The sequence below is a fragment of the Vulpes lagopus genome, chromosome 3, assembly GCF_018345385.1.
Source record: "Vulpes lagopus strain Blue_001 chromosome 3, ASM1834538v1, whole genome shotgun sequence".
NCBI lineage: Eukaryota > Metazoa > Chordata > Mammalia > Carnivora > Canidae > Vulpes > Vulpes lagopus.
The window spans coordinates 116,828,829-116,850,462 of NC_054826.1; the positions used below are offsets into that span (position 1 = coordinate 116,828,829).

The 21,634-nt window shown below is 49.6% G+C and overlaps 1 protein-coding gene across 2 annotated transcripts in view; it reads left to right on the forward strand.

The window, feature by feature from the left end:
* ABCC6 (ATP binding cassette subfamily C member 6) overlaps positions 1–21,634 on the forward strand; it is a 49,228-nt gene continuing 27,594 nt past the window's right edge. The window contains exons 1-10 of one of the 2 annotated variants that reach the window (XM_041747394.1): positions 1–136; positions 991–1,173; positions 3,522–3,647; positions 3,791–3,919; positions 7,209–7,334; positions 8,193–8,254; positions 11,358–11,489; positions 15,898–16,101; positions 17,440–17,617; positions 20,393–20,554. In XM_041747394.1, the coding sequence (XP_041603328.1) occupies positions 101–136; positions 991–1,173; positions 3,522–3,647; positions 3,791–3,919; positions 7,209–7,334; positions 8,193–8,254; positions 11,358–11,489; positions 15,898–16,101; positions 17,440–17,617; positions 20,393–20,554 (1,338 nt within the window). In that variant the 5' untranslated portion in view covers positions 1–100. The remainder of the gene's footprint in view (positions 137–990; positions 1,174–3,521; positions 3,648–3,790; positions 3,920–7,208; positions 7,335–8,192; positions 8,255–11,357; positions 11,490–15,897; positions 16,102–17,439; positions 17,618–20,392; positions 20,555–21,634) is intronic. The other variant, XM_041747396.1, reaches the window with a different exon arrangement.

The following is a 21,634-nucleotide window of genomic DNA, read 5'->3' on the forward strand; positions in this document are numbered from 1 at the left end:
CTCCGCCCCTTCCAGGACCTGGAGTGTGGCCGACGAGGTTGCCCAGGGACCAAGGGACAGACCTCGGGGAGGACAGACAGACGGGCACTGGGGGTGCGCGATGGCAGCGCCTGCAGAGCCCTGCCTGGGACAGGCGGTGAGTGTCCCCCTCCTGCCCCACTCTCCTTTTCCGGGCTCGTTAGATCTCCCCAAAAGCTCTCCTTTGTCGGTGATACCGGGGAGGGGAGAGACCACCAAATTCCCAGCCAGACGAAAGCAGGGGAGAGAGACCCCTTTATCAGATCCTGCCCCCCAGAGACCCTAGCCCTGCTAATGAGGCTTCCAGACCTCCCAGCTGCTGGTGAGCTTTGACCTCTATTTGCACAAAGCTTCAGGACCCCCACCTCTCGGGCTGACTTCCTCTTTCAGCCTGGCTCTTTGCAAAGGACTCTGGGGAGTGACGTTCATGGGGTGGGAGTGAAAGTCGCCAGCTCCCAGGATTTCAGGGGCCACCAAGTAAGGCAGTAATAATAACTGATGTTAATAGAGGGCTTACTTTGTACCCAACATCCTACTATGTGTTTTACTGGCAGTAACCCATTTAACTCAACCCTTTGAGGTATAATCTCTGAACACCGCCCCTCCCCGTTTTAGGGAAGGAAACTGAGGCACAGGGAGGATGAAGTTCACAGAGTTGGCCAGCAGTGAAGTGGGGAACAGTAAAGAAAAATAAGCAGGACACCACCCCTTTCCAGCTGGATGACAGTCACCCAAGTTATTTAGTCTCTGGGCCTCAGCTTCCTTATACGAAAAATCAGCATGATGCTTGCCTCGACTTCATAGAGTTGATGTTAGTGTTAAAGGAGTCAAGAATTATAAGGTACTCCAAGGAGTGCCGGGCCCATTCTCACGGCAATGTTAGGAGTCCAAAGGGTTGCCTTGCTCCCTGATGGGGTGAGCTTGGGACCCCTGCACGGTACCATCACAAGGGTGGCCCTGGTGTCCCCTCAGGTCTGGAACTGGACAGAGCCCGAGCCCACTGCTGCACATCTGCTGAATGTGTGCTTCCTGAAAACAGCAGGAGTCTGGATGCCCCCGATGTACCTCTGGGTCCTTGGCCCCATCTACCTCCTCTACATCCACCGCCGTGGCAAGGGCTACCTCCGGATGTCCCCCCTCTTCAAGGCCAAAATGGTAACTGCTGCCTCTGGGAGCCTGTAACCAGACAATGGTTGAGAGGTGGGAGGAGCAAGCTGGAACCCGGCTGAGACCCGACCCTGAAGTGGACCCACAGTGTGGGAAACAAGAAGGGGATCTGTTAGTCAAACAGAGTGATCCTGCAAGGCTACAGAGGAAAGCTCTGTGGAATAAGGTCTGCCCCAAATGGATTCCATGATAATAAAATCCATGCATCTGCAGACACACACATCCAGGCACACGCATGTTCCAGCCAGTTTATGAACACCATAACCTGGAACTCCCCAAAGTGTGCAATGGATACTCCTGGGATCCATGAAGTGATTTTAGGATCACACCGGGATGAACTTTTTAAGTTCTTTAACAGTCATGCATTGACTTGTATGCTTCTCCACTGGCATTTCTTTTTTAAAAAGAATATTTATTTACTTGAAAGAGTGTGTGAGAGAGAGAGAGTGCATGAACAGGAGGGAAGGGTAGAGAGAGGGGAAGGAGCAGACTCCCCACTGAGTAGGGAGCTCTTGCAAGACTCTGGGATCATGACCTGAGCTGAAGGCAGATGCTTAACCACTTAATGACTGAGCCACCCAAGTACCTCTCCACTGACATTTCTAAAAACCAATTATTTTTTTTAATAATAAATTTATTTTTTATTGGTGTTCAATCTGCCAACATACAGAATAACACCCAGTACTCATCCCGTCAAGTGCCCCCCTCAGTGCCCGTCACCGATTCACCCCCACCCCCCACCCTCCTCCCCTTCCACCACCCCTAGCTCGTTTCCCAGAGTTAGGAGTCTTCATGTTCTGTCTCCCTTTCTGATATTTCCTACCCATTTCTTCTCCCTTCCCTTCTATTCTTAACATGGTTATGTATTTGCTTTTGTGTGTTACAAAAACACAGGCATTCCATGTGTGAGCCTTCCTGCTCATCTGGCCCCTTCTCCAAACTTCTGCAAGAACATCCTTCAAGGTTCATTTATCCTCATAACACCTTGTTAATTTTTGTCCTATTGCTGACCACCTATCAAGTGGTTGCATGCTCTTCCTTAAAGGGCCAGATAGTAAATATTTGAGGCTTTGAGGGTCATATAGTCTCCATCCCAACTACTATGCCTCTGTGGCAGGAAAGTGGCCACGGACAACAGTAAATAATCATCACTGGGTTTCAGTAACATTTTATGGATAGTCACTGATATTTGAATTTCATGTAAATTTCACATGTCCTGATATGTTATACTTTCCTTGATTTTTGTTTAACACCTGAAAAATGTCAAAACCAGGGGTGCCTGGGTAGCCCAATTGGTGAAACATCTGACTCTTGATTTCAGCTCAGGTCTTGATCTCAAGGTTGTGAGTTCAAGCCCCATGCTGGGCATGGAGGCTTCTTAAAAAAAATAATAAAATAAAATAAAGAGGGACGCCTGGGTGGTTCAGTTGGTTAAGCATCTGCCTTTAGCTCAGGTCATGATCCCAGGATTGACTCCCATATCGGGCTTCCTCCTCAGTGGGGAGTCAGCTTCTCCATCTCCCTAGGTTCTCCCTGTTTCTCTCTCACACATACACACAAATAAATAAATAATTTAAAAAAAGAGAAAGAGAAATGTCAAAACCATTTTTAGCTCAGAGGTGATAGAAAAACAGGCAGTGGAGATCTCTGGGTGGCGCAGCAGTTTGGCGCCTGCCTTTGGCCCAGGGTGCGATCCTGGAGACCCGGGATCGAATCCCACTTCGGGCTCCCGGTGCATGGAGCCTGCTTCTCCCTCTGCCTATGTCTCTGCCTCTCTCTCTCTCTCTCTCTCTCTCTCTCTGTGTGTGTGTGTGTGTGTGTGTGTGTGACTATCATAAAGAAGAAAGAAAGAAAGAAAGAAAAGAAAGAAAGAAAGAAAGAAAGAAAGAAAGAAAGAAAGAGAAACAGGCAGTGTGTCAAACTTAGCCTGTCGGTAGTAGTTTGAACCCTAATTTATACTAGTTGAGATGCTTGCAATAGTTTCTTTAATGCTCCCAGGTCCTGTCTTCTCTCCCACCTGCATTCACCACATCACTTTCTCTTGTTCAAAAGAGACCACCACATCTTAGAGAAAGGTCTAGAGACGTACTAGTCCCAACAGAGAGTTTCACCACTCCCGTGGTGCATTATTTATAGGACACTTACAGGTCAAGATCTATCTGCAACAGCCCTTACTGCTTTTTCTTAGGCATCTTTTACACCAGCACTGTTAAAGTCACATTGGTACCTTAGTGGTGCCTCGTCCAGAGCCACTGTCCAGTTGGGCACAGGGTCACTGTCTGGTTTGCCACTGCCTTTCTCTTTGCCCATGAGCCTTATCTAAACCTGTTTCCCAGGTGCTTGGGCTCGCCCTCATAATCCTGTGCACCTCCAGCGTGTCTGTGGCTCTTTGGAGAATCCAGCGGGGCATGCCCCAGGCACCGGAAATCCTCATCCATCCTACCGTGTGGCTCACCACGATGGTAATGACGACCCAGGCTTGCTGGGCTTGCTCCTGGCTGCAGCTTTTCCTGCCCTGGTGGAGGGTGCGGGGCAGAGCGGGGCTCCCCTTCTACCTCCCCACCCCTCCCCACCTTGAGGGGCCCATCCTGCCTCCGCTGTCCAGAGCTTTGCCATGTTCCTGATCCACATGGAGAGGAAAAAGGGTGTCCGGGCGTCGGGGGTGCTGTTTGGATACTGGATGCTCTGCTTTCTCTTGCCGATTACCAGCACTGCCCAGCTGGTCTTGCAAGGGGTAAGTGGAGGCCTGGGGGGGGAACCGAGATGCCCATTTCAAGCCTTGGGTCCCATCCTTCCTCCTCTTTTCACGCATGACTTAGTGTCTACACAGAGACACACAAAAGGGGACTCCCTCGCACAGGTGTACCCATCATCCCATACATCCTTCATGGACACAGACTCCCATGTCTTACATGCACATGTCACACACTTCATTTGCATACCAGACACACACCTGTATGCCCCTCTGAACGCATTACCCAAGCACAGACTGAGACACACACACGTGCACATGGCCGCCCACACTTGCCACCAGCCAGTGTGTCTGTGTCTTCAAGCTCCCACACCACTCAGGTACATGTGACACAGGCTCCCACACTGCACATCCATTCACACATCCTCCCATGAGCCCCCGTGCCCCCCACTTGCCCCGGGCACAGGCACACTGTGAGTTCCCAACCTCAGGGTCTTCCCCAGTGAAATTTGAAAGTGGCCCTGTACACAGAGGGCAAGGAGAGATGAAGGAAGAGGCAGAGCACTCCGGACAGTACAGGGCAAGGCTAGTAAGCAAGAGGATTTACGAGGCTTGTCCTAGGTGCTGCAAGACAAGTAGATCTCTGCACCTACCTTTCATAATCTTCGATGCTTATAGATGCTTAATGGGGTTCAGTCACATCTACGTCCAGATGGTCTCCATGACATGTTACTCTCTCAAATTTTTGTTCTTGAAAAGGCTCCTAGTGTGAGAAATGGATGGAATGTAATTCCAAGGAAAAGGGAAAACAGTAAAGAGCCTGGGATTACGCCCCCACAACCTCCCAAACACACCTGTGCACACTCTTTCTGTATGTGCATGCACATTTCCCCTCATGCTCACTTACCCTCACCCATGGTCTCATCCGCAGATACATACTCATTTTGCATACCCACTCATTTCTGTCCTGGGAAGTAGCATTTCCATATTAAGGGACACAATGGATCATTTTATCTGCAAAGGGAAAAGTAGCCTAGACCAGGGTTTCTCAACCTCAGGACACAGTGGACAAGAACAGATGGGTAGAGGGAACCATTCTTGCATTGTGAGATGTTGAGCAGCACCCCTGGCCTCCACCCACTAGATGCCAACAGCACACCCCCCTTATGGTAACCCAGAATGTCTACGGACATAGCCAAACGTTCCCTGGGAACAAATTTGCCCCAGTTGAAAACTGCTTGCAGAGATGTCATGTCCACCCAAGACATCTGATCTAGGGACCCCTTGCAGCAGGCTGTAGGTCATCATTTTTCCAGCTAAATGGTTGCTCCATCCTGCTCCTGAAAGAAAAAGGCAGAGGAACACCATTCCTCTTTACTTTGTAAAGATTTTTACAAAGTAATCTTTGTAACTGAGTTTCTAACAAATGGGAAAATTCTATAGGCCATCCACTGATTATGAAAAGGGAGGTTCCCACAGTTGACAGACACAGTATAGAAATAATAATACTGTGACCACACATGCTCTGGAGCCCAATCCACACATGCCAGGCCCTGTGGCAGGCTCTTTACATCATGTCTTCATTGGATTCCCACAAGAATGCTCTGTGGCAGATTCTAACAGTCCTGTTTTAAAGACAAGGGAACCAAGGCCAAGAATTTTGAATAGCTTCCCCAAAGTTACATAGCCAAGGAGCACAGAGCCCAAGTCCATCTCCCCCAAATTAAGAACAAACCTCCTGATAGAAAGTTGTAAAAATGGCAATATAGGGAAGGTGGGCCATAATGTGGTTGGAATACCCAATTGTCTACTATCTGGCTAAAAAAACACAAACAGAAGAGTGTAGAAATCCAGGCGAGGAATTGCAATTTGAAACTAGGGCTCTTGTTTTAAGCCACAAGAACTCAACTCACACTAGCTGAAGGGGGGAAAGGTCCAAAGGGATTTATTAGCTCATAAATGGGAGATCTCCTGGGCTTAGCTGATCCCGGTGTCCAGATGACACCAGATCTTCATTTCTGTCCCTTGGCTCTGCTATGTTAGCTTTGCTCCCCAGTGGGGTAGCCAGAAGAGCCACCAATTGATCCACACTTAATGATCTGCCTGTGAAGCAAACCTGGTAGAAGATCTCTCGATGGTTCTAGCTCTCATTGGCCCAGTGTGGGTCTTGCCTCCATTCCTAATGCAATCACAGTGGCCAGGGGACTGGAACATACTCATTGGTCAGACCTCAGTCACCTGCCCACCGCTTGGAATGGAGTCAGTTCTGCATAAACCACATACCTGAGCATGAGAAAAGAAACTAAGGTGTTCTGACCAGAGGGGCAGCAAAAGCTTGTGGTTTGGATCAGATCATCTGTGTGCACTTGAGCAAGGTACAATGGCTTCTCTGAGCCTTTTTCCACATGAGTAAAACAGAGCAAGTAAACTCCAGCTGGAGTCAAGGTGATGAGACAGTGCCTATAAAGACTCCTGCTTAGGGGCACCTGGGTGGCTCAGTTGGTTGAGTGTCTGACCCTTGATATCAGCTCAGGTCTTGATCTTAGGATTATGAGTTCAAGCCCAGCATTCCAGCATTGGGCTCCACGCTGGGTGTGGAGCCTACTCAAAAAAACAAAAAAGACTACTGCATAGGCACAGGGCAGAGTAAATGCTCAATAAAACCAGTTCCCTTCTGTTTTCTTTAAAGATTTGCTTATTTTAGGGAGGGTTCGGTATGAGCAGGGGGAGGGGTGGAGGGAGAGGAAGAGAGGGAATCTCAAGCTGACTCCCTACTGAGTGTGGAGCCCAATGCAGGGCTCCATCTCAGGACCCTGTGATCATGACCCTGAGATCAAGACCTGAGCCGAAATCAATACCCAGGTGCTTAAGCGACTGAGCCACCCAGGGGTCCCCAAACCAGTTCCCTTCTTAAACCAGAGAACACTGGCCATGAGGAAGAAGAAAGGGAGATTGAGACGGGGGTGGAGGGCTGGAGTGCGGAAAGGCTTTCCTCTGTGGCACAAGGAGAAAGGAAAAGTATTCCCTCGTCTCACATTCCAGGGGCTGTCGCCAATTATCACCTGGCTAAGGGGAGACACCTGGCCCACCATGTGTATAGTCAGAATGTGTGCAAATTGAGTATTCATAAACTGGGACGCCAGGGGTATTGGCTTTCAAACCCTGTGGCTCTGGATCTCTGCCTGGGCCTTGCTCTTAGTCTATGAAACCCCACTCAGCCTTGACCTTTTCTCCCCTTTACAGGTGCCCTGCCCAGCCTGTGCTCTCCAGGGGCCTCAGCTCAGACTTCGGCGTGCCAGACTCAATGGGACCTCTGCTTTCTCTCCCACAGGACTTCCGGAGTAACCCCTTCTCTCACCTGGCGACCTACTTGTGCTTGTCTCTGGTGGCGGCACAGTTCGTGCTGTCCTGCCTCGTCGATCAACCTCCCTTCTTCCCTAAAGAACCCCAGCAGTCTGTAAGTTGTCGCGTCTCCCTCACTTCCACGTCTGGTCTCGCTCTCCCCATGGGACAGAAGGGAGCTAAACTAGAGCCCAAGCCTCTAAGCATGTTTCATGCATTCTTTCATTCAGCAAAATGGGTATTGTCTATCTCTGCCCTGTGCCATGGGTTGGCCAACTTTTTCTGATCAGAGCAAGATCGAAAATATCTTAGGCTTTGTGGGCTATATGGTTTCTATGACAACTATTCAACTCTGCTGTTGCAGCACAGACAGTGTGTCAAAGGAGCGTGGCTGTGTTCCCATAAAATTTTATTTGCAGAGACAGGCAATCTGCCAGTCCCTGATCTGTGCCACAACTAGGTCCTGAGGATCGATGGTGCACAAGCAAATGTAGTCCCTGTCCTCATGCAGCTAACAGCCAGGTCGAGGAACCAGGCATTAACCACATAATCACACAAATATGTGCAAAATTACAATGCGGGGGGGGGGGGGGGCGGCGAGTGCCCTGCAGGAGAAATCTGTGGCCCAAGAGAGTTTACAACAGGAGGTGTTGAACAAGCCTGAGAAATCAGGAAAGTATCTGAGGGAGAGATCGTCTAAAAAAACAAAAAGAAAAATGCTCAGCTACATGAGTAATCAAGTGAAAACTATGGTAGGGCTTTTTAAATCTGAGAATGGAAGGAAAAATAAAAAATTGACATAAGTAATCAAGTGAAAACCATAGTAGGCTTTTGAAATCTATGAGAATGGAAGAAAAAAAATCAAAAATGATAATGTGATGGCATTATCTTCCTGGCCTCGGTTCCCTTGCCTTACACCAGCCATGGAACGTGAGACCATGTCCTCCCTCCACCTCGTGTCTTGTCTTTACAGAATCCATGTCCAAAGGCTGAAGCTTCCTTCCTCTCCAGGGCCATGTTCTGGTGGGTTTCTGGGTAAGTAAAGTAGCAGGAAACAGGCCGAGGTGGTACTCCCGCCACCTGCCTTTGCCACCCTTATTCATCACCACAGCTCTCTCCCTGAGACGTTTCCCCAAGCCAACCAAGGTCAGCCAGGTTTCTCCCTCTCAGTCTCAGTGCTTCTCTGCCAGATTTCAGTGTCCAATATCCACATTCCATCTCATTCACTCACCGAGTGAGACCTGGCTCTCCCTCTTCACTGGCCCATATGGCAAACATTCAGAATTTCCATTTGCCCCTCTGTAAAAGGGGAACAACTCTACCTTCATTAAAAGTAAATTGCTAAATGCTTGTACACAGCAGGTGCTCAACAAAGTCATATCCATTACTCGGCTTCATGCATGCCACAACATCGAGTAAGCACCTACTCTGGGCAAAGACCTCACATCTTTACTCTCCAGAGGCTCCCAGGCTGGCGGAGAAGACAGATGTTTCTCCAGGGCTAGCGTGCCAGGTGCTGAGGGTGTGCCCACCTGCAGGGTCCCCCTCCTGGTAGTCGGATCTTGGTAGCACCTGGATGTAAATCCTAGCTCCACCACTTCCTGGCTGTGTGACCCCGGGCAAGCTACTTAACTTCTCTGTGTCTCAGTCCCCACACCTGTAAAATGAGGATAAGAAGAGCATCTACCTTATAGGGTGATGAGGATTAAGTGAAATAAGGCTTGTGAGGCACATAGTGTCTGGTCCATTATGAGTATTGCACAAAGTGGTTGGTAAATACACAAACAGGATGCTCTAGGGGGAGGAATGGGTGGGAAGTGCATACAGGTTTGCTAACCAGCTCTAGAGGGGACCTAACCCTCTGTTTCCCAAACGTGGCATTTATGAACCATTCCTCAAGCTGTTTGCCTTATTAGGGTCCAAAAATTTCAGTGAAAACCAAGCCATGTCAATAACCTCTAGATCAGAACTAGATTGATTGAGTTTTCCCTGTGTGTCTGTGTTTGTTGTTGTTCTTGTTGTTGTTTGTTTATTTGTTTTTTAAGGAATTTAGAGCCGTGCCTGGGTGGTACAGTCGAGTAAGCATCCGATTCTTGATTTCAGCTCAGGTCATGATCCCAGGGTCATGGGATCGAGCCCCACATTGGGCTCTGTGCTGGGCGTGAAGCCTATTTAAGATTCTCTCTCTTTCTTCCTCTGTCCCCGTCTGTCTAAAATAAAGGAACTTGGAAAGTTTCAGATGGGAACTTAGGACCACCAAAAAGGACCTTCTCCTTATTATCAGTAAGATTATGGAGATCTGAGTAGAAAACAACACTACTGCTATAGAAGTCTATAATAACTAATCTCTTTTTTAAAAAATATTTTATTTATTCATTCATGAGAGAGGCGGAGATAAAGGCCGAGGGAGAAGCAGGCTCCCTGCAGGGAGCCTGATGTGGGACACGATCCCAGGACCCCGGGATCATGACCTGAGCCAAAGGCAGATGCTCAACCACTGAGCCACCCAGCTGCCCCCATAGTAATAACTTCATGTGTATGTGTGTTGGTTCACAAACTGGCCCCCATACCTGGAGGGCAAGGAGACACTGAAGAAAGAGGTAGACCATTCCTATTGGCACAAAGCAGCTTTAAAAATAAGCGTGGGAACTCACGGGGCTTGTCCTGGGAGCCACAAGATCGGTTGCTCTCTGCACCAGCCCGCCGGAATCTTAGTGGAGGGCTCAGCGGGGTTCAATCACACCTGCCGTCCAGACGGTCTCAATAACACATTGCTCTCTCAAGGTTGCGTCCTCGCAATGGCTTTTAGTGCAGGCAGAGTGGACAGGACATATATTCCAAGGACAGAGGAGGGGTGAGGAGACTCCGATTGCCCACGCCCAGCTTATGGGACCACCGTAGGTCACATCCTCTCCATGACCTCCTCCGACGATGTGCCAACTACCATCATCTCCTATACTAGTCTTAAGTGTTGGGACACTGTCTTGTTTTAAAGTGAGAAAATTTTAAAAAATTAAAAAAAAAATAAAGTGAGAAAATTGAGGGCTGCTGGTGGGAAGTGAATTGCCCAAGGTCACAAGGCTGGTAAGTCTCTTCATTTGACAAATCTCTTGCCCTGTGTCAGGAGGCAAGGTTACAGGGGAGGAGAATAAAGGTAAATACTCTTTGTCCCCAAGGAGTTTACCATCCAGTGGAGGAGAAAGATAATAAATAATCACACCAAAAAAAGTAAATCATAATTGCAGCAAGCATTATAAAGAGCAGCTCAGGAAAGGAGTTTATAATAGGGAAATCTACCTGACGGGAGGGGCATCAAGTGGGCATGTAAGGAAATCACGTCTAAGCCTAGAGGTGAAGGATGAGAGAGGGGCCAGGTGAAGAGTGGCAGGGAAAGGGTTCTAAGCCAAGTGATGTGAATCTGCAAAGGTCCTAAGGCCAGACAGCTGGAGAGGTGAATGAGGAGGGGAATGGGGACACTTAAGCTGAGAGTAGATGGGGCACCTGGGTGGCTCCGTGGCTGAGCGTCTGCTTTGGGCTCAGGTCCTGATCCCAGGGTCCTGGGGTCAAGTCCTACATTGGGCTCCCTGCAGGGAGCCTGCTTCTCCCTTCTGCCTATGTCTCTGCCTCTCTCTGTGTGTCTCTCATGAATAAATAAAAGCTCTACATAGAATAAGATAAAATAAAATAAATAAAATAATAAATAAAATAAATAAAATAAAATAAATAAAATAAAATAAATAAATAAAATAAAATAAAATAAAATAAAATAAAATAAAATAAAGCTGAGGGTAGAGTTCAGGTTTCCAGCTGGGGACTTCTGACTCCTAGGGAGGTCTATTTCCCTTGCCACCCAGGTCATTCCTTGGTTAAGTCCCTTAATCTCTCTGAGTCTCTGTTTTTATCTCATCTATAAAGTGGGTCAATAGTTACTGTGTGAGATGTAATAAGATGATGTTTGTAAACTGAGAAGTGCCCCTACAAATGTCAGGTGTGATCAGGTTAATTGCTTTCATTTTCCTGAGGGGCCAGTAGAGGTGCAGAGAGGTAAAGTGACTTACTTGGGGTCACACAGCGACCAGACGAGGACTCTGCAGGGGGAATGGCAGCAGGAGCGTGCCCCGGTGACCTTCTTTTACAGGCTGGTCTGGAGAGGCTACAGGAGGCTGCTGGGGCCAGAAGATCTCTGGTCACTTGGGCGTGAAAACTCCTCTGAAGAGCTTGTTTCCCAACTCCAAAGGGAATGGACAAGGACCCGCAGCGCGGCTCAGCGGTGAGTGCTTGGAAAATAAGAGCTCGACCCTGTGCTTGGTCAGCAAAGCTCATCATTTGGCCCCAAATACAACCCCAGACCCTACTCTGGGCTTCAATGCCATAGTCCCCACCTGCCAGCTGATCCCACTAAGCATTAACTGACTTTCCTCCCAGAGCGCTTTGCAGGCTCCATAAGGACACAGTGGGTGCTCCTGGAAGCCCCCAGACAAAGCTCCAATGGTGGGATGCCAGGCAGGAAACAGACAGGGGCCAGGGCAGGCGGGCAGGGTCGGGGAGTCGAGGGTTGGGTGGTGGTCCACGACGTGCACGCAGCTATTTACTACTTAACTTGAGGGATTGGTTTCCTGGTTCTTGATTTTCTTATCTGTACAATGGGCATGCCATTAGGCCCTGGCTCATAAGCTCGTGGGGGAGGGAAAAAAAAGATTTTGGAAAAGAATTTAGTGAATACCTCACAAATGATGAAAGCACAAGCAGTATCTGTTATCCAGAGGATTTCAAGCTCTTTTGAGTCCTGTCCACTCTGCCTCACTCCTGCCCTCTGTGGCATCTCTGGAAACTTCTGTGGTCCCCTCCGATTCTGAGGAACCAAGGCTGGGGAACCTCTGGTCTACAGAAAAGAGATGTTAGCACAGGATTCATGAAACGTGGGTTGAATGCAGTCTTGCCATTGAGTGGTTGATGACTTCGGACAAATCACGTGACCGTGGTGTTTCAGGGGACAGACGAAAGTGACTTAGCTCTGTGGGAAGAGTTACAGGGTTCCCCTGCATGCGCTAGGATTTTGGGTGGTGGTTGTAGAGAGCTGAACCCTCCAAATTAGAAAAACCAACAGAGAGACCGTCTATTGGCTCACATAGCTGAGAAGGTAGGTCTAGCCTCAGGTGTGGCTGGATCCAGGGACATTGCGTAACGTCCAAACTCTTTCACACCATCCCTCAGCTCAGCTGAGGTCTGTGTATGGGCCTGTTTCGTATCCTGCCAGTGTAGCAACTCCAGCACAATGAGTGTCTCTCCATCCATACAGAAACTGCTAAGGAAGGCCTCTGATTGGCGGGCTCGAGTCATGTGCCAATCAGGGACCAGTCCCATGGCCAGGGGGCAGGCCCCATTCTTGGTGGTCCTTTCAGAGGCACCGTGGAGTGTGTGATTTTTGCAAAAGGAGTAAATGATATGAGCAAACTCATAAAACAGCAACTCACTCCAGCCATATCTTGCTGTACTGCTCCTCCACTCTTCAGGGCCCTCAAGGGGCACGGGGGTGGGGGGCTCAGTGGTTGAGCATCTGCCTTGGGCTGAGGGTGTGATCCCGAGATCCTGGGATCGAGTCCCGCATCGGGCTCCCCGCAGGGAGCCTGCTTCTCCCTCTGCCTGTGCCTGTGCCTCTGTTTCTCATGAATAAATAAATAAAAAATCTTTTAAAAGCCCCCTCCAGGTCTGGCCCAATCTCTCCCAGCTGTGACCTGCCCCCTAGGGGCATGGGAACTTGGGAGCTAAGCTGGAAACAGTCTCCGAAACAGTTAAAGAATCCACAGCAATTGACAGAAGGAAAGGAGGAAGGCAAGGCCTTACAAAGATCCAGCTCAGTTATTTTCTGAGCTAATTACACACAGAGAGAACTTTGGTTTTATTTCTAAATTATTTTGCAATTCTCAGGGGAAGGGAGAGGACGTCATCCTGAGAGGTCAGGAACCAGCCACTTGCTGACTAGATGAGATCAATGTTTGGTCCACCTGGTGTTTACTCTTGTGGTTATTTGGGACTTTTGTTTCTTTTCTTTTCTTCTTTTTTTAATGTTGCCAACATTTAAAACATTGGAGACTTCATGCAGAAATCTGGAATTCTCATCTCTTTTAAAGGAGACTGGCAGGTGGCGCCTGGGTGGTTTAGTCTGTTAAGTGTCTGACTCTTGATTTCAGCTCAGGTCATGATCTCAGGGTCATGAGATTGAGCCCTGATTGGAGCTCTACACTCAGCGAGGAGTCTGTTTGAGATTCTCTCTCTCCCTCGGCACCCCCCTTGCACTCTCATGCATTCTCTCTCTCTCTCTCTCTCTCTCTCTCTCTCTCTCTCTCAAATAAATAAGTAAATCTGAAATAAAAAATAAAGTACACTGGCAGTGCCAGGGCACATTCCTGGATGGTAACAAGGGAGTGGATCTGGGTAGCAGCTGCCCCAGTGGACAGGGTGTGTGTTCTTTGGTTTGCCACAGTCTCCACCACTTCCTTTTGTTTACCCAACTTAGACCTGGCTGCTCACTCCCACCCCTTGCCTCTCCTTGTGGTCATTTGCAAGTCCCACACTAAATGGTCCTTTGGCCCAGAGACCAAAGACCAGACACCATTCTGGAGACCTCCCATGATGGAACGTGAGACCCGCTGTGAAGGAGGAGCCTGGCTACGGAGCCTGCAGGTGGAATGCAGCGATTCAGAATTCTAGAGTGGAGCAGAAATGAGCAAAACATCCAGCTGGAAAGAGGGATCTCCTGGCATACCGCATCTTACAGATGGAAACACTGAGGCTCTGGGAGGGATGGGGACAGCACAGACATTTGAATCTCAGGCTCCTGGCTCCAAGGCAGGAGCAAACCAGGTTGCCTTCCTTCCTTTGACACATCTTTCCAACTTTATGCACCAGGCACACCTATTAGGCCCTTTACACATGTCACATATTTGTATTTTTCCCATTTGGCAAGTATTTATTGAGTGCCTATTGCATTCTAGAGCCAAATGTGGGGGAAATACAAGTGAAGTCTGCCCACCTGGAGTTCTAACAAGACAAATATATAAAAGTGAGAGTTGGAGCATGGCTTTGAAGGTGAAGTAAATGGTGGGCTGATGGGGAAGGATGGCCAGGTGACAAGAAGGTGACATCTTTCTGGCATTCGAGACCCAAATACCAAAATGTTTGTGAGCAGCAGCCCTGCCCAACTCAGTGACAGACCCACATGAGAGATGCCAAACCAAACAAGAAGCTGGGCCACGGTCAAAGGGCAAGACCTTGACTTGTTAGTGAAGGTCTGGCCGCCAGTGCTCACCAAGATCAGTTTCTTTTTCCCCCTTCTTTCTAAAAATGTTTGTGAGTGGGGCTGACAAAGAGGTGCCATATGCATCACGAATTGAGATTTGGGCTCAAGTCCCTGCTTGGTCCTCACTGTGTGACCTCGAGCAGCTGCCACCACCTCTTGGAACCTCCATGTCCTCCTGGGTTGAATAGGGAGCCTGTGAAACCCACCAGGCAGGGAGGTCAAGAAAAATCAATAAGCCAGTGCATGTAAAGGGCTGATCCCAGTGCCAAGCCCTGGGCCTCAACTCTGTAAACAGGCATTGCTAACCCCCGGAAGTTGTCAGAGCAGAAAGGAGCTCAGAGAGCCCTTTCATGAACAAGGATGCAGAGGACAAAGAGGGCAGTCATCTGCCCAAGACCACACACCGGCCGGCTCTCCCTCCTCCCACCTCCCCCCAGCTTCGATCTGTGGTTTCATCCAGCCCAGGAGTGCCAGGGCCACGGATGTCAGCTGTGGCCTTCTAAACTGGCTCTGGACCAGCTCTAAACCACCTACGGGCTAGCCAGTTGTGGAAGGGAAAGGGGGGAGCTGCATTAATGGCTCACATAGCTCCTGGGCCCTGAAGACGCAGAGTTGGAATCAAATCCCAGTTCTTCTACTTCCCAACCATGGGCTTTGGACAAGTTCATTCTAACCCTTTATTTCCTTATCTGCGAAATGGGCATAACACTTAACTTGCCAGCTTTAGAGGAGTGAGGAATGCCTGGCACATAGGAGGTGCTCAGTGCATGTGCATTCCCATCACCACCCCTAACGTCCTAGGGCTGCCCTCCTGCCTTGTCCCTCCCCTGCCCAATTGTCTCATAATGGGGGCTCCTGGGGGGCAAAGAAAAACAGGTGAGGGAGTGTGGCTAGACTCACACCCACTCATCCCAATTGCCATAAAAATGGCCCTGTGATGCCTGGTCCTGCTGGAAATCCAGCTGCTACCTCTGAGAATATTTACAAGGACTGTCATAGTCCATTCGGATGGCTCTAACAAAAATGCCATAAGCTGAAAGGCTTAGAAACAACAGAGACTGGTTTCTCACAGTTCTGGAGGCTGGAGAGTCCAAGATCAAAACACCACAGTTGCGGTGTCTGGTGGGGGCCTGTTTCCTGGTTCATGGACGGCTGTGTCCACATTGTGTCCTCACTCAGAAGGGGGAAGGTGCTGCCTGGGGCCTGTTTTATTGAGGGACTCATCCTGTTCATGAGGGCTCTCCACTCGTGATCTCATCCCCTCCCCAGAGCCCCACCTCCAAATACCATAACTCTGGGGTTAGGGTTCTACATATGAGTTTGTTGGGGGGGGGCATCTATTGCAATGACCCAGAGCCAATTTCTTCTCTCCCTTAAGGCACACCAAGGCGAGAGAGGTTAAAAGGAAAGGAAGCCGTGACGTAGAAGCCCCAGAGATGGAAGCCTTGCTGCAGCAAGAAGGGAGCCAGAGGGGTCCACTGCTGAGAGCCATCTGGCAGGTGTCCCGCTCCACCTTCCTCCTGGCGACCTTTAACCTTGTCATCTGTAGTGTCTTCAGGTTTGCTGTCCCCAAGCTCTTCAGGTGGGTCCAGGCCTTGGGGGCTTTGTGGAGGCTGGTGGTCCCTCCCTTCATGGTGTTCTCCCAGAGCTGGGGGTTGGGGGCTGGGCATCAGCTCTCCTCCTGCCCCGCCTGGTCCTCCAGAGCTGAGGGCACTGGAGGGTGGTTGAAAGGATACTGAGGAGTGGGAGGAAAAATACATGGGAGAGTGATAAACCTCAGGGAGAGAAAATGAATGAACTCTAACCTGAGTGTATCAGTTCGCTTTTGCTGCATAACAAAACAGCCCCAAGGCCAGCTTACAACCACTTCTTTGGCTCATGATAATGTGGGGCAGCAATTTGGGCCAGGCTCAGCTAGGCAGTTCTTCTTTCCTCAGTTGGGTTCACTCGTGTGCCTGCAGTCACGCCATGAGGCTGGCCCGGGGGACTGGCTGCTCTCAGCGGGGACAGCTTGTCTCTGCTCCACAAAGCCTGCTCCGGCTCGTTCCCGTGGCCCCTTGGCAGGGCTCGGAGACACGGATCAAGAGCTGCATGATCGTGAGGCCTCGGGCCTGGAGCTGGCGCAGTCTCGCCGCCACTGTGTTTTCTGGGCCACAGCTGGTTGGACGGCCAGCCCAGATTCAGGGAATGGTGCATTTGTTTGCTGCAGCCGCCCCAACAAAGCATTACAGGCTGGGCGGCTTTGACAGCAGGCATTTATTTTCGCTCAGTTCTGGAGGCTCAAAGTTCAAGATCAAGATTGATTTTATCCAAGGCCTCATTCTTGGTTTGCTGTGTCCTTACAGGGTTTTTCCCCTGAGCATGTGTGCAAATGTCTTAGAACGACACCCACCTTAACAGCCTTATTTTGACTAAATCCCCTCTTGAAAGGCTTGAGCTCCAAATACAGGTGCATTCCAAAGCACCAGAGATTAGGACCTAACAGGGGGCAGCCCCAGTGGCCCAGCGGCTTAGCACCGCCTTAGGCCCAGGGTGTGATCCTGGAGACCCTGGATCGAGTCCCAAGTCAGGCTCCCTGCATGGAGCCTGCTTCTCCCTCCGCCTGTGTCTCTGCCTCTCTCTCTGTGTGTGTCTTTTATGAATAAATAAATAAAATCTTAAAAAAATAATTTAAAAAAAGGACTTAACATAGGTAAGTCCACGACATAGCCCACAACAGGTGGAGATAAAACACTCACCTCTTGGTTGAAGGAGCCTCAGTCACATTGAAAAGGTGTGCGGATGGTGGGAGAAATCCCTGCACCCAGATTGGCAAAAATATCACCCCCACGGTGTGATCCTCCCCACCTTGCCAGGCTCAGGCAAAAGCAACAGCCACGCATGCCTTCTCTCAGCACCTGTACCCTCCCTCTCTCAAAAGCCTTTTTCTGGAGTTTATCGGCAATCCCACAATCCCGGCCTGGAAGGGGTATGTCCTCGCGGTGCTTCTGTTCCTCTCCGCCTCCCTGCAATCGCTGTTGGAGCAACACTACATGTACAAGCTCAAGGTGCTGCAGATGAGGCTGCGAACGGCCATCACGGGCCTGGTGTACAGAAAGGTGAGCCCTGGCGGGGAGGGGTATGTCTTTCTCATCCCAATTCATGTATGAATGTTCTAGCTGAGAAGGGTCACATCTTTTATCATCTGTGCCTGAAAAGGCACTCATTCATTACTTTACTCATTCACAGTCTCTCACTACCCTCTCACCTTCTGGGTTATTTCCATAAAACCCTGAGTGATCTGACCCTGGGATCCCCCCCAACTCTATCACGTCATATAAGTTCCTTCTTGCTCAGCCTAGTCTGGCCTCAAACATACCAGGCAACCTCCCACCTCAGGGCCTTTGCTCTTGCTGTTCCTACTACCTGGACACCCTTTCCATTTCTTTTCACGTACCTACCTTCCACTCATCCCCCGTGAGGAGAAAGGGTTAATCTTGGGGCTGTGTGGAAACCAGAAAGAGGTGGGCTGTCAGCTATGTTACCAGGCAACACTTGCTTATGGTAAAAATGACTCCTGACCCTTTGGTAAATTCATTAAGGCTGAAAATTCTGTCAATGGAGTATGAACACCTGGTGGGAAGCCATAGCTTTGGGCTTCTCTTGGGGCAGTGACTCACCCCCTTGGGAGCCCTGAAACTGAAGCCCGCCAGACTATCTGCCTAAGAGATACTAGCTCTTGTGGGGTCTGGAGCATTTGAGCCAGGGTGACCCGGTCCCCATGAGTCCCTTCTCACACCTGCGCTGTTTCCTGGGGGAGAGGCAGTGCAAGGGGAACAGAAGAAGCTCCTGGATGGCCACACGGGCGGCTCCCCATACTGCCTGCCTGCTGTGTTTCCCACCCATGTCTCCCCACCAAGCACACGAGCCGGAGCTCAGGGCTGCCCGACTGGCCTAGTGAGTCCACCTGCTGAGTTGAGGCTGACAGCAAGGCAGCCTGAGGACATCGATCTTCCCATCCCCACCCTTAGGGAAGCTTTGCTCATCTCTAGGTCAGGCCCCGGCTCTTCCTGCTGGGCTGTCTTCACATTAACAGTGTCTTATTTTCCGTATCCGGTGCTTGGACATCTGGGGCCTTGCCAATCCCTGCCAGGGCTCGCCAATTCCTAGAGGCAGTAAGTGACTCACCAGGGAGCCTGCTTTCCACGTGCCTACCAACCAACCCAGAGCTCGCACTCCGATCGCCCGCTTGTTGGGGCTCTCAACACTCTGGGCCACCACACACTTGCCCTAATCAGCCCAGGGCCAGGGACTGGACCATGAGGGACAACTCCTATTAATAATAATAATTATGGTAATTATTATTATTGAGATTTATTACTAATATTACTGAATAATATTTTAAAACATGTCTCCCTAACATTCTTCATAACTGTTATTAAAGAATGAGCTTTGGGGCACCTGGGGGGCTCAATCAGTTAAGCATTTGACTCTTGATTTCAGCTCAGGTCGTGATCTCAGGGTCCTGGGACTAAGCCCCACATCAGGCTCCATGCTCAGTGAGAGTCTGCTTCTCTCTCTCTCTCTCTCTCTCTCTCAAATAAATAATCTTAAAAAAAAAAAAGGAGCTATGTAAGTCTTTATTTCATTTTCTTCCCAGCTCAAACTGCTCCTGGTTGAGCAAGCTATCCCCCTCTGTTGTTTACAGTGATATGCCTGGTACTCAGGTCCCTGTGGGGCCCAGAGTACATACTTGATAAAGATTTGAAGGTTTTTTTTGTTTTTGTTTTTTGTGGTTTTTTTTGGAGATTTTCTACTGCGTCATTCTGGGCTCACATCTTCACCCCCTTACTTCTTTCCTCATGCACTCAGCAGAGAGGATTGCAAATAGAACTAGGATTCAACAGGCTGGAAGGGGTCCACTGTGACCCCGGGGTCGGAGCACAGCTGGGACTGCCAGAGAGCCAAGCTGGTGTGTGAGAGGCACGTTGAATGCCTTCAAAGGTTGATCTAACACCCTGTCTGGCTCTAGTGTCTGGTCTTCGTCCTATCTCAGATTCCAAGCCTGACCTAGCCTTGGCTGTAAAACGAGGTTAGGAATTTTGCATTTCATTGATTCCTATCTCACCTTTTTAAGGCTTTTTTTCCTTTTTGTTTCAAGATTTTATCTATTTATTCATGAGAGACACACAGAAAGAGGCAGAGACACAGGAAGAGGGAGAAGCAGGCTCCCTGTGGGGACCCCAATGCAGGACTTGATCCCAGGACTCCGGGGTCACACCCTGAGCCAAAGGCAGATGCTCAACCACTGAGCCATCCAAGTGCCCCTTTTTTAGCCCTTCTGATATCAAGAGGCGTCTCCTGTGTTTTAACTTAATTGCATTGATTTTATGTTTCCTTAGCAATACAAAAATAGAGTGTTTTACTCATGGCGTTCCAGATTGAATGAAATGCGGCAGTACCTGCTCCGTCTGGTTGTGGGATGTGCTCTGTCACAGAAAGTGATGACACTGTTCACTTAGCGCAAGGCCTGGGACATAGTTAGCGCTCAGCAAAGGACCACCATGACCGTCATAAACCCAAGGGTTCGACGTGTTATGCTATTAACTTATCACTCCAGTGCTTTAGGGATTTCAGAGCATTTCCATTTTTGTTGTCTCTCTGAATTCTCACAACGGCCCTGGGAGGGTGGCTCTGGGGATTTACTGGCCCACTTTACAGATGAGTGAACAGACCAAGGGCAGACCAGCTTAGATCCAGGCCCGCCAGGTGGCTGTGCTCTTCTCCATCCATGCCCTGGGCCTCCCCGCCTCTGTGGGCCTCCCCACCTCCCTCCACCACACTCGTCCTGTCCTGCTCTCTGACTTAGGTCTTCATCTTCCCACCCTGCCCAGGTCCTGGTCCTGTCCAGCGCTTCCAGAAAGGCCAGCGCAGTGGGTGACGTGGTCAACCTGGTGTCTGTGGATGTGCAGCGACTGACTGAGTGTATCATCTACCTTAACGGGCTGTGGCTGCCAATCATCTGGATGATTATCTGCTTTGTCTATCTCTGGCAGGTATGCCATCGTTCAGGGACGTCTGGACAAGGGTATCGATGATCACAGTCATACTGATTGTGTATGTGGAATTCTCCCCAGTACCATCCAGGGGTATTTGGTCAGGGTATGTCATGGTTACTGTACATCTCCTCCTACTGCCCTGACCCCATGGGACAAGGGGGCCAGGACCCTTTCTGACTTGCTAGCTCGTATCCAGGGCCTAGCACACAGAGGGCACATGTCAGGCCCTTCAAACAGTGCCTGACGTGCAGTACATAAATGTTAAATGTTAGGGCTGTCTGGGTGGCTCAGTCGGTTGAGTGTCCGACTCTTGGTTTTGGCTCAGGTCATCATCACCTCATGGGTTGTGAGATCAAACCCTGCAACGGGCTCTGTGCTGAGCAGGGAGCCTGCATGAGGATCCTCTTCCTCTGGCCCTCCCCTTCTCTCATGTGTGCGCGCTCTCTTTCTCTCTCTCTCTCTCAAATAAATAAATAAATCTTTAAGAGTAAATGAATAAATGTTAGATGTTACTATTAGGAAGAGAGAGGGTGAGGAAGGACACTCAGAAAAATGCAGAGCAAATGAGTGGGCAGGCCTCTGACCCAAGCAAATCTGCAGAAGACACAGCCATCACTTTCCTGGCCTTTTGCCAGAAGGTCCCTAACATCAGAAAGTCAGCCTGAAATCTTGTTGACGGGGGTTGGAAGGAATGGACATTGAGTTTGCCACAATTAGATTTTGTAGCAATTTTTCCAAGTGATATTATTTTTGCCAGTTAAAGCTTCACCTTCTCTTCACCTTTTTCTTTTTTTTAAAGATTTTATTTATTTATTCATGAGAAACACGGAGAGAGAGGCAGAGGCACAGGCAGAGGGAGAAGCAGGCTCCCTATGGGGAGCCCAGTGTGCGACTCGATCCCAGGACCCCGGGGTCACCACCTGAGCCAAAAGCAGACTCTCAGCCACTGAGCCACCCAGGTGCCCTCTCTTCACCCTTTTTTTTTTTTTTTTTAATGATTCTCCCAACCCCGGCTGTTGGGCTGTTTGCCTTCTGGGCACTTCTCCATGTGCCCACTGGGTGGCACGATGGCTGCAT